At 42.7% G+C, this 15720-nt stretch overlaps 1 protein-coding gene across 1 annotated transcript in view; it reads left to right on the top strand.

Moving 5' to 3' along the window:
- Nucleotides 1–14850, top strand: part of Rerg (RAS like estrogen regulated growth inhibitor) — a 117346-nt gene extending 102496 nt beyond the window's left edge. The window contains exons 3-5 of the mRNA XM_041638671.1: nt 1557–1613; nt 11662–11735; nt 13151–14850. Of these exons, the coding sequence (XP_041494605.1) occupies nt 1557–1613; nt 11662–11735; nt 13151–13558 (539 nt within the window). The 3' untranslated portion in view covers nt 13559–14850. The remainder of the gene's footprint in view (nt 1–1556; nt 1614–11661; nt 11736–13150) is intronic.
- Nucleotides 14851–15720: the final 870 nt, after the last annotated feature.

Below are 15720 nucleotides of genomic sequence, written 5' to 3'. Positions count from 1 at the left end.
CACTTCAGGCTCTGGACGTATACTGGCTCTAACCAAGTCTCATGCTCTGCAATTAAGAAAGAATATTGCTACTTCCCCTCATTGGTCACCCGCAGCGAATTCACATATAAGTAAGTGAATAAGGTCTGTTTGTCAGTGTCCATGTGGCACTGTGCACTGTGGCAGCTCACGGGAGACACAGACAGGAAAGAGGCATGCTTCTCTGCTGACCCTAAAAGTGACGACAGACACCATGGACCTAGCCTCCCCGCCTTCCAGTTAGCTTTGTTCCTTCAAGGAATACTTGTGAGCAGTTCATTGAAGGTGTTTCTGTGAAAGTAAAGATAGAATTGGTATTTTAAATTAGTAGCCATGATTTTTTGAATTAAGTTCAGTGACTTCTCAGAGAGACCATCTAGGGCCTTCAAAGAGATCAGGTGCTGGTGCAATTATTTGTCAAATAGTATGAACGTGCTGGTTTTCTCCCCCCAGGGAAAGGATCCAGTATTCCTTGTCTATTTTACTGTCTGTAACAGCCTCCTTCACAAACCTTCTCAAGTTTGACAAGCACTCTTGTGAACTGCAATAGGATACAGCTCTCTGACATGAGTCCTGTAAACTTTCAGGACAACAGTGTCCACATAGTTAAGCATATTTTGCTTTTTTTTTTTTCTTAAGACAGGACCCATTTATTTAGCTCAGGCTAACCTGGAGGTTGCTATGTAGGCCAAGGCATCCTCAAACACACTATCCTCCTGCCTCACTCTCTCCGTACTGGAATTGCAGGGATGTGACATCATAACTGATCACTGCGTCATACTGATTCTCTTTATCCATGCCCATAGTTACAGTTGCCCGTAGGCATCCAGATGGTCTATGACTTAAAATAAGTGCAGGACAATGGAGAGATTATAGACATTTCTTTGAGATGGGCTCTATACCAAACAACCTGGAATAAAGCAGCCAGCAAACCCCTGTGATCTTCCTGTCCTTGGTCCCTCTCTCCTCCCTGCGTGTCTGGGGATACAGGCATGCATGGCCACACCCAGCTTTCTCTACATGGGCGCTGGGATCTGAGCTTAGGCCCTCATTCTCTTACAGCACTCTTTGGCACTGTCTGAGGAGCAATCATGAATTCCTAAGTCTCAGTTCTGGAGCGCTAGATGTCTTTAACACTGTATCTTTTCATCCCAGTAATGGTGGTCCCCGTTATTTTAGCTCACCTTTGTGGATCTCTGTTAGTACTAGAACTCTTAAGACTTGTAATGGGGCACTTTGCATCTGAATTAAAGGCTTTGTTGACATTTTTGTTGTGCATTTTCACACTGTGCTGGTTGGTTGGCTTGACGCCTATGACTAGAAAAATAAATCTAAGCTGTAGATTTGTGAATGACAAGCATGTTAAAAACACCACCCAAGTCTGAGGCCACCATATGAATTGGAAGTGCATTGCAATAGTCACAGGTGAAGGAAATATCAAACGGGTATGGTGTTGTATGAATCTCTCCTCCTTCTACAGATGGATAAGAACTCCAGCAAGAGCGCACGGTTGACATATTGTTCTTTTTCTTCCACAGCTATTGTAGTGAGATTTCTGACCAAACGATTCATCTGGGAATATGATCCGACCCTCGGTATGTCAAACATTATATCTTCACCTCCCCCTCCAACATGTTTATGGCCCGGAAAAGAGGAGAGCATGTCTGTGGTACCCTCGTTAATCCCCCTTTGGCTGTTTTGAAAGCATAATGTTTAATTTGTCATGCACGAAACCCTCCTAGAGGCCTGCAGTGTGCATCATATCCTATGTTTCAAGCCCTGCAGGACCTAGTGCATAAATAAAGAAGTTAAATCTTTCCTCGGTGAAGAAACAAATGGGTTCAACAGGATGCTCGCTCTCCCATCCAATATGCCACCTTGTCTCACTGGGAGGGAGACAGGGTGACTCTTGGCAGCATTTGGGGTGGGACAGAAGGGTATGCTTAAGAGAGTGCCCCCATAAGAGCAAACATCTGAGCACTGATTAGGGAAGTGGAAGCAGAAAACATTATCTCATCACTTTAGCTTCCAAAGGTAAGAGCAAAGAGATGTTTGTGGGTAGAAAAGGCAGAAACTGTTTATAAATATGGGTGAAGACAACTCCTAGGCACTTCTGTTCTGATGTGTTTTTTTTTTTATTTTTTTGTTAGTGTGTGTGTGTGTGCGCGCGCGCGTGCCTGCATGTACACATGTGTGGTGGTATCCATGTATCATAGTGTATGTGTGGAGGACAGGGGACAATTGGCAGGCATCAGTTCTCTTCTTCACCTTATGGATCCCAGGGTTCAAACTGAGTTTCTCGGGCTTGGTAGGAAGTGCCTTTCCCCACTGAACCATCTTGCCAGTCCCTCTGTTTTGATTTTATGGTTTTTGGTCCATGGGCCTTGTACGTAGTATTGGGTTTGACATAGGTAATTCCCTGCAAATGTATCATGCAGGAGATTGCATATGCAGTCCAAAGGAAGTTTATCCCTTGCACTTCGCTCATTCCACCAACTATGAACAACCTTCTGTGCATTTGCCCTGTAGTTCAGAGAGACCGGTTGATTGATCTGGGGTGGGGCTGCGTTTCTTATGCACAAACAGGTCAACAATTGGGTGTCTCCCTCTATCTCTCTCCACTCTGTTTTTTTGAGACAGGATCTCTCACTGTATCTGAAGCTTACCATTTCTGGTAGACCCACTGGCCAGCCTTCAGGATCCTCCTGTCTGGTCCCCCACCCCCCAGTGCTGAGATTATAGAACTATGCCACTATAACTGAATACTTCTATGGGCTCTAGGGATAAACTCCCAGGTCTACGCTTCACCCACTGAGCCATCTCTCCGCATCACTGCTCTGCTGTTTTGACCTAGAAGTCCAGAAAAGAGCCAGAAAATAAATAACCATAGTCAGATGTGGTGGGGGAAGTGAGCAACGAAGGGATAGACAGATGCTGGTTTATTTCTTTAGTGCTCAACTTTATAATCTATTTGGAACTTATGTTAGAGAAGGGTAGATGGTGAAGACTCAGCAATTGTTTTCAAATCATTGATCATGTTTTCTGTCATCATTTATACAGCTCTGACCTCTTCACGTGACTTCTAAGACCATCTTCAGATACCAAGTCATTTGTAGTGGGATGCAATTTAAACATCCAATGTCATTTTCTTATTTACTTATTTCTGTTTATTTTCATCATATGTACTATTTGTCTGTGCTGTTATGTGCACTTCCCACAGGCCTATGCAGTGTATTGAACATTCCCATCTCCCCAGATTCCTTCTCCTCTTTCTTTTTCTTTTTTCTTTTTTAACCAATCCTGCCTACTGTTAGTTCCCTTCATTCCTCCACTTTTTCCCCCACTTTCATGCCATATAGACCTACATGATTTTATACATCTCTATAAAATCTATGAACCACAAGTGAGGGAAAAAACCCTATGGATCTATCTCTGAGGATGCCTTGGTTTGTTCAGTATAATCATCTCCTCTTGCATCCATTTTCCTGAGAATGGCATCTCTCTGTTCCTCTGGGTGAGTCAAAAGCATCCAATTGTGTGTGTGCAGACAGTTCCTTTGTCTATGCTCCCATAACAAAGTCATTGTGAAGGGCAACGAGCCCCTCCAGCAGCTTCACGCTGTAGTTTGATGGGAAAATGCATCTTCCTCCTCTACTCTCTGATGTTATCTTGGCTGTTCTCAGCAGTGGATTTTCTAGATCAGCTTCAGAGACTGTGATAGCATGGCATGACTGATTGGAACTGACTGGAATCCTAAGTCATTACTGGAACCTCATATTTTATGATAATCAATCTTTTAAACAGGAGTTTGACTTACATCCATTTTAAGGATCCTCCTCTGCCTTTGCTCTTTAAAAAACAGTCACGAGTAACTCTGTTAGTAAATACATCATCATAATTTTCCAGATTTGTATCTGGATAGAAATACCTCCAGGTAACTCTGTGAAAATTCAAGGGAGAATGAAAAGTTATATGCTAAGACAGTAACATTAGCTATTGAATGAGATGGGAAAGCAAGGTAATGGTTTCTCATTTTTTGTTTATCTAAATATATCTTTCTAACACAAAACAGGAAAAGAAACTGAAAAAAAAAGACTCGCATATGAAATGCAATATGTCTTAATTAGGGTTTCTATCGCTATGAAGAGACACCATGAACACAGCAACTCTTGCAAAGAAAACTTTTAATTGGGGTGGCTTACAGTTTCAGAGGTTCAGTCCATCGTCATGGTGGGAATCAAGGTGGCATGTAGCCACACATGATGCTGGAGAAGGAACTGAGAGTTCTTCCATATTGACCCACAGGCAGCAGGGAGTCTTCTGTCTTAAGGGTGTGACATGAGCAAATAAGAGACCTCAAAGCCCGCCTCCACAGTGACACACTTCCCCCAACAAGGCCACACCTCCTAACAGTGCTGTGCCCTTCAGGGGCCATTTTCTTTCAAACCATCACACAATGCTTCCCTGGCTTAAGTATAAAAAGAACTAAATTTAACACTTTAAATTTCTGAAATTATTTTATAGGCATGTATTATGGAATATATCTGTTGGTAGGAAAGTACAAAAAGTACACTTGGATTTGTCACTTTCTTCCCAGTACATTTTTTTTATATTACCATAGGGTTAAGGAAAGGAATAATTATTTCTTGAGAAAACATGCTTCTAAATATTCTTGTTTCTCAATTTTTCAAGCATACTTATGAATATAAACATACCGTGAGGTTGAGGTAGTCTGTTTGGATATATGATGAACCTGACTTTTAAAAGGGGCCATTGTCTGTTGTCTTTCCCCGCTGTGTAAGTACTCTCTCTTGTATTTCTTCCATTTCCATAAGTTTTACAGTGATTCTTTGGTACTTTCCACTCTCATAGGAGTTCAGAGGAAAGCTAGTTACTCCCCACTCTACCCACATATCACAACAAAAGATGAAACTTACAAAAAAAATACATTTTTTTTTAGCTCTCTCTGGGTGTGTTTTAGTAACTAACGCAAGTATTTCTAATTAGTCTTGGGTGAAGCCTTTCCCTTTTCTTCTGTTCATTCAGAACAGCAGCAGCTATAAATAGGAAAGAGCCTACACTGCTTATCTGCAGGCATCCTTCCCCAGGAAGCATCACATCGCAGCTTAACCTTGCATCGTGCTGCTCAGCAAGGACCCTGGCTGCTAAGCAACCAGAGCCTTCCTCCACTTTCACGAGGAACAGGTGCATGACTCACTGGAAGGGGACGCTGCCATTAGCTTGCACACTGCAGAGATCTGTGTGGGCGTGTGCATTGGAAGCCCCTTAATTTTCTAGCATACTGGAAACCTCAATCCAGTGGATTCGAGAGAAATTAGCATTTCTTGGGCTTACCGTCTTATTCCTTTAGGGAAAGACTGGGTCTTTGTGGAATTCACGGTTAATTTGCAAATTTCAAAACAACCGGCAGCCACGATTAGTTACATTACAAAACGGAGCGGCATATTTGTGAAGGAGGAAGAGGAAGGAGGATGGGAATTCAGTCTCTTGAGGAAGTGGGTTTCTTGGTTTTGGTCTTTCGTTGTTGTTTCATGAGTAGCTGGAAACTAGGAACACCATCCCACATATTAACAAGACGGAATAGTCACCGCTCTCTGAAGCAGTCCTCCAAAGAAAACGCTTTGCACTTTGTCCCAATGGGTTTTCTATTGCTGTGATAAACACCATAACCAAAACCATAACCAAAAGCAACTTGGCAAGGAAAGAGTTTATTTGGCTTCTGTGTTCCAATCACAGCTTCACCGTGAGGCAAGCCAGACAGGAGATCAAGTCAGAAACCTGAAGCATAAACCTTCCCCATGGCTTGCTCAGCTATCTCTCCAGTACAGCTCAGGCCCATCTGCCTAGGGGTAATACCGCCACCAGTGGGCTGGGCCCCGTCAATAGGCACCAACTAGCAATCCGAAAGTGCCTCACTGACATGCCCATAAGCCAATCTGATGGAAGCAACTCCTCATCTGGGGTTTCTTCCTGAGGACAGCTGAGTCTGTGCCTAGTTTACAGTATCTAATCAGCAGAGTACTGTAGTGGCCAGTGACTCCAGGCTTCTAGACTTCAGACCAGTGATTTTCATGTTTGTTTTTGGTTGAATTTGTTTATGAAAGGGTCTATCTTGCTGATTCTAATTAGAGGTACAAGCAAAGGGCAGAAGGTGGGTGGAGGGAACTCGTACACCAGCATTCTTTTTTTCTTTTTTTAAATGCAAATGTTTGAAGGCTGGAGTCTCAGAAAACCCCACAATCCTTTATATGGAACATTTTTCATTTCCCATGGCTTTTTCTCCTCTCATCAGTGGGTGCTTGGCCAGATTCATCCCTGGTTTGTTAATAACACCGAAAACTACCCCTGAAGATCATCAGAATTTGGATGTGGCCCATTTAATCAGGAAACGACCCCGATGGTGAGAGGTGGATTCTGGCTTTGGACTAAACCGAATCCATAAACTTCTAGTCCCAATCAAGAATTGAATCCTTGCCTTCTAGGGTCATGTTACCCTCAAAGAATGTTGTGAGATGCAAGAGTGCAGAGAAAGGCTTGTAACCACGTATAATTGTGTGCGTGCCTGTGTGTGTACCTGCTCATTGGTGCATGTTGGAGGCCTGCAGAGAGGAAGAAGGGGTGCTTCTTAGTATATAGTACCACTGCCCTAGGACAAAGAAGATGATGCACATTGTGTTTGAAGTCAGAGTCAATGTCCTTTTGCACAGTAAAAGTTCAGCCAGGAACGAGGGAAGAACTCAGAGGACATAAGCCCACAGGCTCATTGATTCTGTGCTTGGTTCATCTTGCCTACCTCATAGCTTCCTCTGCTTGGAAAGGCTCAGACAGAGAGGCAAGTTCTCTGAACTGGGCACCGAAATAGAAGTGCTCAGGCACTCCATAGAACTATTTAATAACCACACAGCAGGAAAATGGGAGATAGGTGCTTGATGAACAGGGCCAGAGAAGCAAGACCTCATCTAAGGTGACATGATGGGTTTGTAGTCCAGCCAGAGCCCATCTCAGAACAATTTCCACTCTAACATAAAGTCACGTTGCTAACTGCTGCTGTTACGGCACCAGCCAAGAAGCCATACGAATATGGTGAAATGTGCAAACACAACTTAATCCAAGGATTAACCACGTGCAAATAGCTGAGCACCCAACCTTGCGAGTGTGCAAAACACACTATTTACAGAAATGTCTTGGGGTGCATGCTGTTCAAAGGTTTATTTTTATTATTTTTAGTTATATATTGGGGAGGGTGAAATGTGCACATGAGTGTACTTGCCCATTGAGGCTAGAGACATCTGGTCGACCTAGAGAGGAGGTTGTCAGCTGCCCAAAATAAGGGTTTGGTACCAAGCAGAGGTGCTTTGGAAGCGCAATGTACACTCTTAACCACTGTTCCACCTCTCTAGACCCCTGAAGGCATGTTTTCCTCCATATATGGAAATCTGAAAGATACTTTTAATATACATAATTCAATTATGAGACTGATGTCTGTTCATATATATATATATTATATATATATGAGTGCTTTTAGCCATAGATCAATCAAACATACCCCCAGTCCAACAAAGAAAGTAGTCATGTTACTGCTCTTGTTAGTATAAAGACAATAAAGCGTATGTAAGCAGTCCAAACATATGTATATCCTTTGATTGGTTTTTCTGTTTTGTTTTAGTTTTTGAGGTAAGGTTTCTCTAAATATCCCTGCTGTCCTGGTATTCGCTATGTAGACCAAGCTGGCCTCACCACACCCAGCTTTCCTTTGGATTTTAAAATGAAGAGCAGAAATTATATGTTTGTTATTATCTCAGACAAGCTCACAAATTCATATCTGATATTTTTCTCGTTAGATAATATTTTCACTGTCTTGCATATAGGGAAATGAGTTCATAATGAGAGAACAAAGCATGAAGAAAAATGCTCAAAAGAGTGTGAAAACAGTATTCATCTTGAATAAAATTGGTCACCACCACCCGCTGCTGTGTCTGCAGCAGACATTCCCTCAGTTCCTGTGTGTCATCCCTTTCGCTCAGTTAACAAACAGCCAAAGGACCTCACAACTCCCTGCACGCTCGTTTTCTTCTCTTCCCCACTGTGGTGGCCTTCTGCAGTCGAGACCAAGAGACCATTTGTCATGGGAGCCACAAAGAACAGCATCCTTTCCTCTGAGACACATTTTGGTGGCAAGAGATGGATAGGAGCCTGGGTTTTCATTTTCCAGACTGCAGGGCTGATGCCAGCCATTTGAAAAGGGGGAGAGTCAGTACAAAAGACACAGAACAGCCACAGCCTGGGGGAAGGATCAGAAGGGCGTGGATGCCTAGCATGTGTGCGGCCAGCTGGACTTCTCTTCAGGTCCAAAGACTAAAGAAGAAAGGAAACTGTTGGAGAAACACTTGCAGGGCAGTAGATGCTATAAGTGGCATTTTAGAGCCTTCAGTCTCCAGACTAGAACCTCTCATTTAACATAAAAGAGTGCAGGCCCAGGATGCCCTTCAGATGAGACTCCACATGCTCTCAATGTGTGGGCCATGAGTTCTAGGAGAGGAAGGAGGTGCAAAATACATTTCTTCGAGTATATTGAAAGTAATCTCTCAAATGACAACTTTTCTAAAAAGGCTTGTGTTATGGAGGTTCTGGTGGTGATCATTCAAAATATTGTTGCTAGATAACTAAATCCTGCCCATAGCAAGCTTTCTTTCTCCATTTTATGCCTTAGATAGACTATTGTTTACTGTAAGGAAACAGGAAAGTGGTCCCCAAAGGCTGCAAAAGGTACTTGATAGGAAAAAAAAGAAGACCATGCATGCCGTGGTGGCACACACCTTAATCCCAGCACTCAGGAGGCAGAGGTAGATGGAGCTCTGAGTTTGAGGCCAGCGTGGTCTACAGAGTGAGTTCCAGGATAGCAAGGACTAAACCTTGGAAAAGGAGAAACTGGGGAAAAAAATAAAAAAAAAAAGAAGGAAGGGAGGGAAGGAGGAAAGAAAAGAAAGAAACAAAGAAAGTCTGGAAGGTGGTGAGGTGTGCTAAAGAAATGAACAAACAAAAGCATTGATTTCTAGTCTCGTCCCCAAGAGAGGCAATGCCAGGCTCGTGTACATGCTTGTTTAGGTGTTTCAGTGATTGGCCTGCACAAATACCCAGTTAGTAATTGTGTTAGATGTCATGTCTTCTCTTCAGCACCCTCAGTGGAGATTTTTTAAGTCTGAATTCTTGATTTTATGATCAACAATAGAATGAGCCTACAATTGTCTTCAAATTTTGTTTTCTTGTTACTACTTTTGTGTAGGAGGAGGGCCCGTCAGCAGCTCAGACCTGAAATAATCACACAGAAACCATATTATTTAAAACACTGCTTGGCCCATTAGCTTTAGCTTATTATTGGCTCTTACATATTAATTTAACTCATCTCCATTAATCTATGTATCACCACGTGGCAGTAGCTTACTGGCATGTCTGTCTCTGGCAGAGGCTCCATGGCTTCTCTCTGACTCTTCCTCTTTTCTCCCAGCATTCTGTTTAGTTTTTTCCACCTACCTCTCTTCCCCTATAGCTCTGCTATAGGCCCAAAGCAGTTCCTTTATTTATTAATAGTAATCACAGCATATAGAGGGGAATCCCTCATCACTTTTGTACCACCAGCTAGTGGAGTCAGCACCTGCATCATGCTGGCTTTGAGTTCCCTCTTTCGCATTGCTTTTGACTTATTTTGATCTCCCTCTCCTACTGATATGTGATTAACCTCTGTATGCTGTGAATGTGTTTTGTTACTATTGGTTAATAAAGAAGCTGCTTCGGGTCTATGACATTGCAGACTAGAGCAAAGTGGGAATTCCGAGCAGATATAGAGGGGAAAAGTAGGCGTCAAGGAGATACCATGTAGCTGCTGAAGGAGAAAGACTCTTGCCCTGCCATATATGAAAACTGCAAGGTGTACAACGGAGCCTGAGTCCACTTTCTTTCTCCCTGCATTCAGTTTAGTTTTCCTGTCTACCTATATTCTGCCCTGCCATAGTCCAAAGCAGCTTCTTTATTAACCAATAGTAATAAAATACATTCATAGCATACAGAGGGGAATCCCATATCAATGTAGATTTTAGTCTCTCCACCGAGGTTTGTTTTATAAAGAATAAGATTCATAAATGTGTTATACATATTTCTTATTAAAATTTCAAAGCATGTTTTCCTTCTTACCAACTAGGGATGCCTTCTGGGAAAGGCCCTCAGTGTGGCCTTCACCAGCTCAGTCAGTCACTCCAGGCTCCGTTGTACACCTTGCAGTTTTCATATATGGCAGTGCAGCTGAGGCTGCCTTGCTTTGTGATTCCACTTACATGATGAAGGATGTATTCATGACTGCCCAGGATCCCTCTACCTGCCACCTTCTCATCCCTCAGGGTTTGGGGACCACTAAGGACCCAGTGACTATAGCTGGCACAGAACAGCTGCTGTTGTCTGCTTTAATCAGGCAACATGGAAGAGAAATTAGCATTATGCCACCCCACCACCACCATCTGCTCAGGGTACTGTTCTTCACCAACCACCAAAAGCAAGCTCAGCCCCTTCTCACTCTCTTAAGGTCCCTGACTTCACCTGTTGGCCTGTTACAGCCTAGCCTAGGGGTCTTGATCAGGTTTTGTTTTGTTTGTTTGTTTGATCTGTAAGCTAAGGAAATAAAAGGCCTGGAAGCCCCTGTGTGACAGAAGCAGTGGGGAAACTCTCCACCACAGCAGGCAGACTCAGCCAGTAAAGGAGGCTTTGTTGGAGGTGAGGAAACAAGCACAGCGCAGCAGACACAGAACTGTCCTCTGCAGAGCAGAGCAGGAACTGTAAACAGTCTTTGGTTCCTTTGAACAAAGGCGAGATGGCTGATTAACCCACAACTGTTATGTAAACACATCCTGATCAGTCTTGCCTTGTCAGGTCCATCAGCCAGCCGGGCCCTGGTATCAGTGGGATAAGGGAAAGAAGAAAGATGGGGGGGGGGGAGGAGGAGGAAGAGGGAGTGAGGGAGGAAGGAAGAAAGAGAAAGGAAGGAAGGAAGGAATGAAGGAAGGAAGGAAGGAAGGAAGGACAAATCTTTTTTTAAGCGGCTAGGCTTTTGTCTCAGGTCAGGAAGGTGAGGAAGTTCACCATCTATATCTGCCTGCCTATCAAGTCCTGATCTCTCAATCCTACGCATCTCCCTCTGAGGACTTTGATCTTTACAGATTTGAAGTTAGGAAAAAAACACAATGGGGTTTTTTGAAGAAAAAAAATGAATTTTAGGAATATCAAGGCAGAATGTATTTTTGTATGGAAACTTTCTTTTTTTGTTGTTTTAGAATGTAGATATTTCATCCAATTCAAATTGAAGCGACCACTAGGGGGGCTGGCCTCATAGGAGAACAAGGTACATCCTCAAGGAAAGGATTTAGAGGGGCAAGGAGGCAGATGGCTGGAGTTTGGGCCCTTATAAAGCTCTGTAGAATATAGTGCTGTTTCTTTGTCCTCTCTTCCCTGGGCAGGACCCTCACCCCTATTGCTACAAAAGCAGAAATACTCCTCCCATGCCTAATTTCTGGCTTCGAGGATCAGAGTAAATCTCACATGTGCCTTTGTGTTGTCTTCATTTTCTCATTCTTTTAGAGTCAACCTACCGACACCAGGCAACCATCGATGATGAAGTTGTTTCTATGGAGATCCTAGATACCGCTGGCCAGGTGAATAGAAATTCAGCTAATTATTTTCTGCAGTTAACAAAAAGGAGATATGTAAGTTAATAATGTAAAAAAAATAACGCTCAAGAATTTTTCTGTAGGTGACTTTTATATAGCTTCCATTATCTCTCCACTTTATACACTGGTGCGTGTGTGATCTGATTCTGTGTAAATGACCTTCAAGAAGGTATTAGAAATAATAAAATATTCACAGTCACATCTAGGGTGACTTTCCTTCTATATCTGGGGGATGCCAATGTATTCATGTGGCTTTATAGCCAAACATGCTTTTGGAATGCTCAGGTGAATTTAAATAAGCATTGCTATCAAAAGGAATTATTAAAATCGTCGTGTGCAAGGTGAGCCTTTGAGAGAGCGCTCTGGTCTATCCTGCGTTCCAAGTCTCTATGACCACACGCAGGTTTGTCTGTGTGTTTCACACTGCATTATGCGGAGATAGCTGCCTACAAATCTTGCTGGCAAATTTCCTTTGACATTAATCAGATCAAATCTTACAAAAGGTCCATAGTCTCAGTCCCTAAATATAGAAATGGCTACAGGGGATAGTTTGGTGGCCAGGTATTTCCATGGCACTGTAACAATGACCCATGACCTCCAAGAAGACTTGGGTTAAAGTGTTTAATCTAAGAAATGCTCCTGAAATTAACTATACCCCTATCCTTCTCATCACTCTGTCTTTATGTATGGATCCCCGTACAGTACTGAACACACCAAGAGATGCAGAAGCCTCTAGAAGACATCTGAACCTATGAAAACTCTGCCTTTTTTCTCTCCTTCCCTCTCATCTTTTCTTCTTCCTCCTCTTTCTCCTCTTCTTCTTCTTCTTCATCTTCTTCATGTCTCTCTTCCCACACATAATGTCTCGTCATTTCATCATGTAGCCCAGACTGCCCTTGAACACAACATTCTCTCACTTCTGCCTCCCAAGTACTAGGACCACAGGCACATGTTCCTCCAGACTCAGCCACCAACATCTTTCAAACGGTGCCAGTTTTCTCCTCATGAAGGAGTAGTCACCTCTCTGATGTCACTGCAGGAGAATTTTCATCGTGACTACTACTGTATAGCACAGATTAGGGCATGGGGATGTGTGGATGGGCATCCTCATCCTCAGGTTTAGGCAGTGTGCTTTATACAGCATGTCATTGTTTGTGTCTGTCTCTAGGGTTACCAATTGTCTGTAATCAGAACCGAGAGGATAGTAAAACAAATGGGGCTGGGTTGTACTTACCTCTTCCAAACTAATTAAGAAAATGAGTTCGGCCAGGAAAACAGCCACTACATTTAATGATAAACAGATATGAGGAGGTATAATTACGGGATTATTATGACAATAGCAATGTACACATTGGGATTAGGTCCAGGTCTCCTGATTGCGATTCTTTCTTTGCCCGCAGGAAGACACCATCCAAAGGGAAGGGCATATGCGCTGGGGGGAAGGCTTCGTGCTGGTCTACGATATCACCGATCGAGGGAGCTTCGAAGAAGTGCTGCCACTGAAGAACGTCTTAGATGAAGTCAAAAAGCCCAAAAATGTAACTCTCATCTTAGTCGGAAACAAAGCCGACTTGGACCACTCCAGACAAGTGAGTACGGAAGAAGGGGAGAAGCTGGCTACAGAATTGGCTTGTGCCTTTTACGAATGTTCCGCCTGCACCGGAGAAGGGAACATCACCGAGGTATTCTATGAGCTCTGTCGAGAGGTGCGTCGTAGAAGGATGGTCCAAAGCAAGACACGGCGACGCAGCTCCACCACACACGTCAAGCAAGCGATTAACAAGATGCTCACCAAAATCAGTAGTTAGAGGCCCTGCCAAAATGTGCTTAAAATGGAAAAGTCCTTCCTGGCTCCTCTTTTGCCCTTCCAAACACGAGCAAAATATCCTACTCCTTATTCTGACTTTGGGAAATGGCAGGGTCTCTCGTGGTTGGTTCCTGGTCTGCTATATGCTGGGAAGTTCTCTGGTGTCCTCTTGGTCCTGATGGCTGTGACAGTCTCTCCCTTTCCTGCTTGCGTTAGGATCAATGCTAAAGTAGTTTGAAGATGTAACCACCAAAGATGCTGAAGTGGCTGGGTTCATGGAAGCTAATTTAGGCATCCCTGCCTTGCTTCAATACGTTGAAGTCTTTTCAAAGGCATTTTAAGATTCTGTTTCTTGTGGGATACTGCAAAAGTCCCCATAACGTTTTGTGATGTCTGCTGAGAACTTGAGAGAGTTAGCTAAGCGATTGGGATGGAAATAGAGCTCTAGTTCCCATTTGAAGTAAGGATTTTTTTTTAAAATTGTTATCGTTCTTAAGTACAGTTTTTCTTTAACCCCTTATTTCACTTTTAGTCTGAAATGTCATTGATTTTTGTTTTGTAATGTAATTGCCCGTTTCAATTCAATTTGGTTCTCTCAATGATCTCTCTCAGTCTTTACCTGCCCTTCTATTATAATCTACTTAATAACAAAAGAAACAAGACCCATAAGTCACAGTCCTGCTGTGTCTTTGCTCCCTGAAGCCTGGGTAATGGGAAACACCAGGAACCTTTGTACCAACGCTTAGCTTCACTGCATGTTAGTAGAGGAATTAGAATTAGAGACGCCTGATTTGTATAGTACTACTCCATCAGCTCTGTAGCAGGAAGATAATCCTCTAAATATGAGAACTATAATGCCTAGTTATTCCCCGCTGGAAACCAAGGCTGAATCCCATGTGGTCATTTGAGTCAACTTCTGGTTCCGTAAGTTCGCCACACGCTTTCTTAACCTTTTAACCTTTGAGTGAGACCCTAGGAAGAACTGGGGGAAAGAATGGGTGATTATAATTCATTATACCTGAGTGGGCGTATATAACGTGGAGGATCAGCTAGTGAAAGGAACTGTAACAGCCAAGAGTTCATGGCCCTTTTCTCCATTTCCTGCCCCATATATTTAGATTTGGGCACTTTATTTTAGAAGAAAATATATATCTTTTACATATGTATGTATTTATATGTATACATATAAGTGTGTATAAAATTTGTAAGCATTGGAGGCTCTAATTCACAATGTATTTGAACAATCTGGTGTAACTGACTTTGTTTTATGTGACTATAATAAAAAGTATAATTTTCAAGTTCTGTCGAGATTTTTTTTGTGACTAGCTTGTAAGTTTAGGGGAGGCCTGGGAGGCAACTGAATTGCAGAAGGAAAAGTCAGGGAACCCGATTTGAAGAGAAATTAGCTCCTGTTAATAATATCAGCTGCTCCTTTCAGACAACTCAGGGGCTGCAAGTTCCCAATTAAATGCTCACTTTTAAAAGTTGCTTTGGCCTTAGTGTCTCTTTATAGCAGTAGAACAGTGACTAACACAGAGGCATACCCCCGTGCCCATATTTCATTTTATGTGAGTGTTAGAGTTCCTAACTCAGGTCCTCATGCTTAGAAAGAAACCTTTTTATACCCTGAGCCATCTCCGCAATCACTGTAACCTAGTGAGATTCTTGATGAGGGCTACATGATGTTCCTCCATGAGAGCTCATAACACACTCATGAAAACTTTCATCTTGTCATTATCCCCATCCTCTCAGAGTTTGGAGAAACAAGGGATTATTGCAAAAAGCAATACGTAGAAGCAAATATAGAATGCTAACTTTGCCCTGAGCTTCAAAGTCAATCTATGTGCCAGTGACAGCCAATCTACAATTTATGCTCCTAACATTTGCTGGTAAATTAGTTTTCTGGAATGCTGAATGCAATTACCCTGGAAAACAATACTGTAAATCTCATATAGGTTCCCCCAGAGAGTCCACAGCAGCATACTTAAGCCATATAAAGCATATCTATTTTCCTCGGGGTATACATCAACTGTAGGATCTTAAAGAGAATAAAAATAGCTTTCATCATGCACTCACTTACCCTTCAGCTTTATACTGACATAATCAGGCTGCCCTTCCTTGAACTCTTGACTAAACACCTTCATTGGGGAGAAGTTTCAGGTT

Source organism: Microtus oregoni, unplaced genomic scaffold, assembly GCF_018167655.1.
Source record: "Microtus oregoni isolate MIOR12 unplaced genomic scaffold, Mior012 000002F_ref0000024, whole genome shotgun sequence".
Classification (NCBI taxonomy): Eukaryota; Metazoa; Chordata; class Mammalia; order Rodentia; family Cricetidae; genus Microtus; species Microtus oregoni.
The sequence above is the reverse complement of the archived record's forward strand: the minus strand, read 5'-3'. Positions and strand labels throughout refer to the sequence as shown.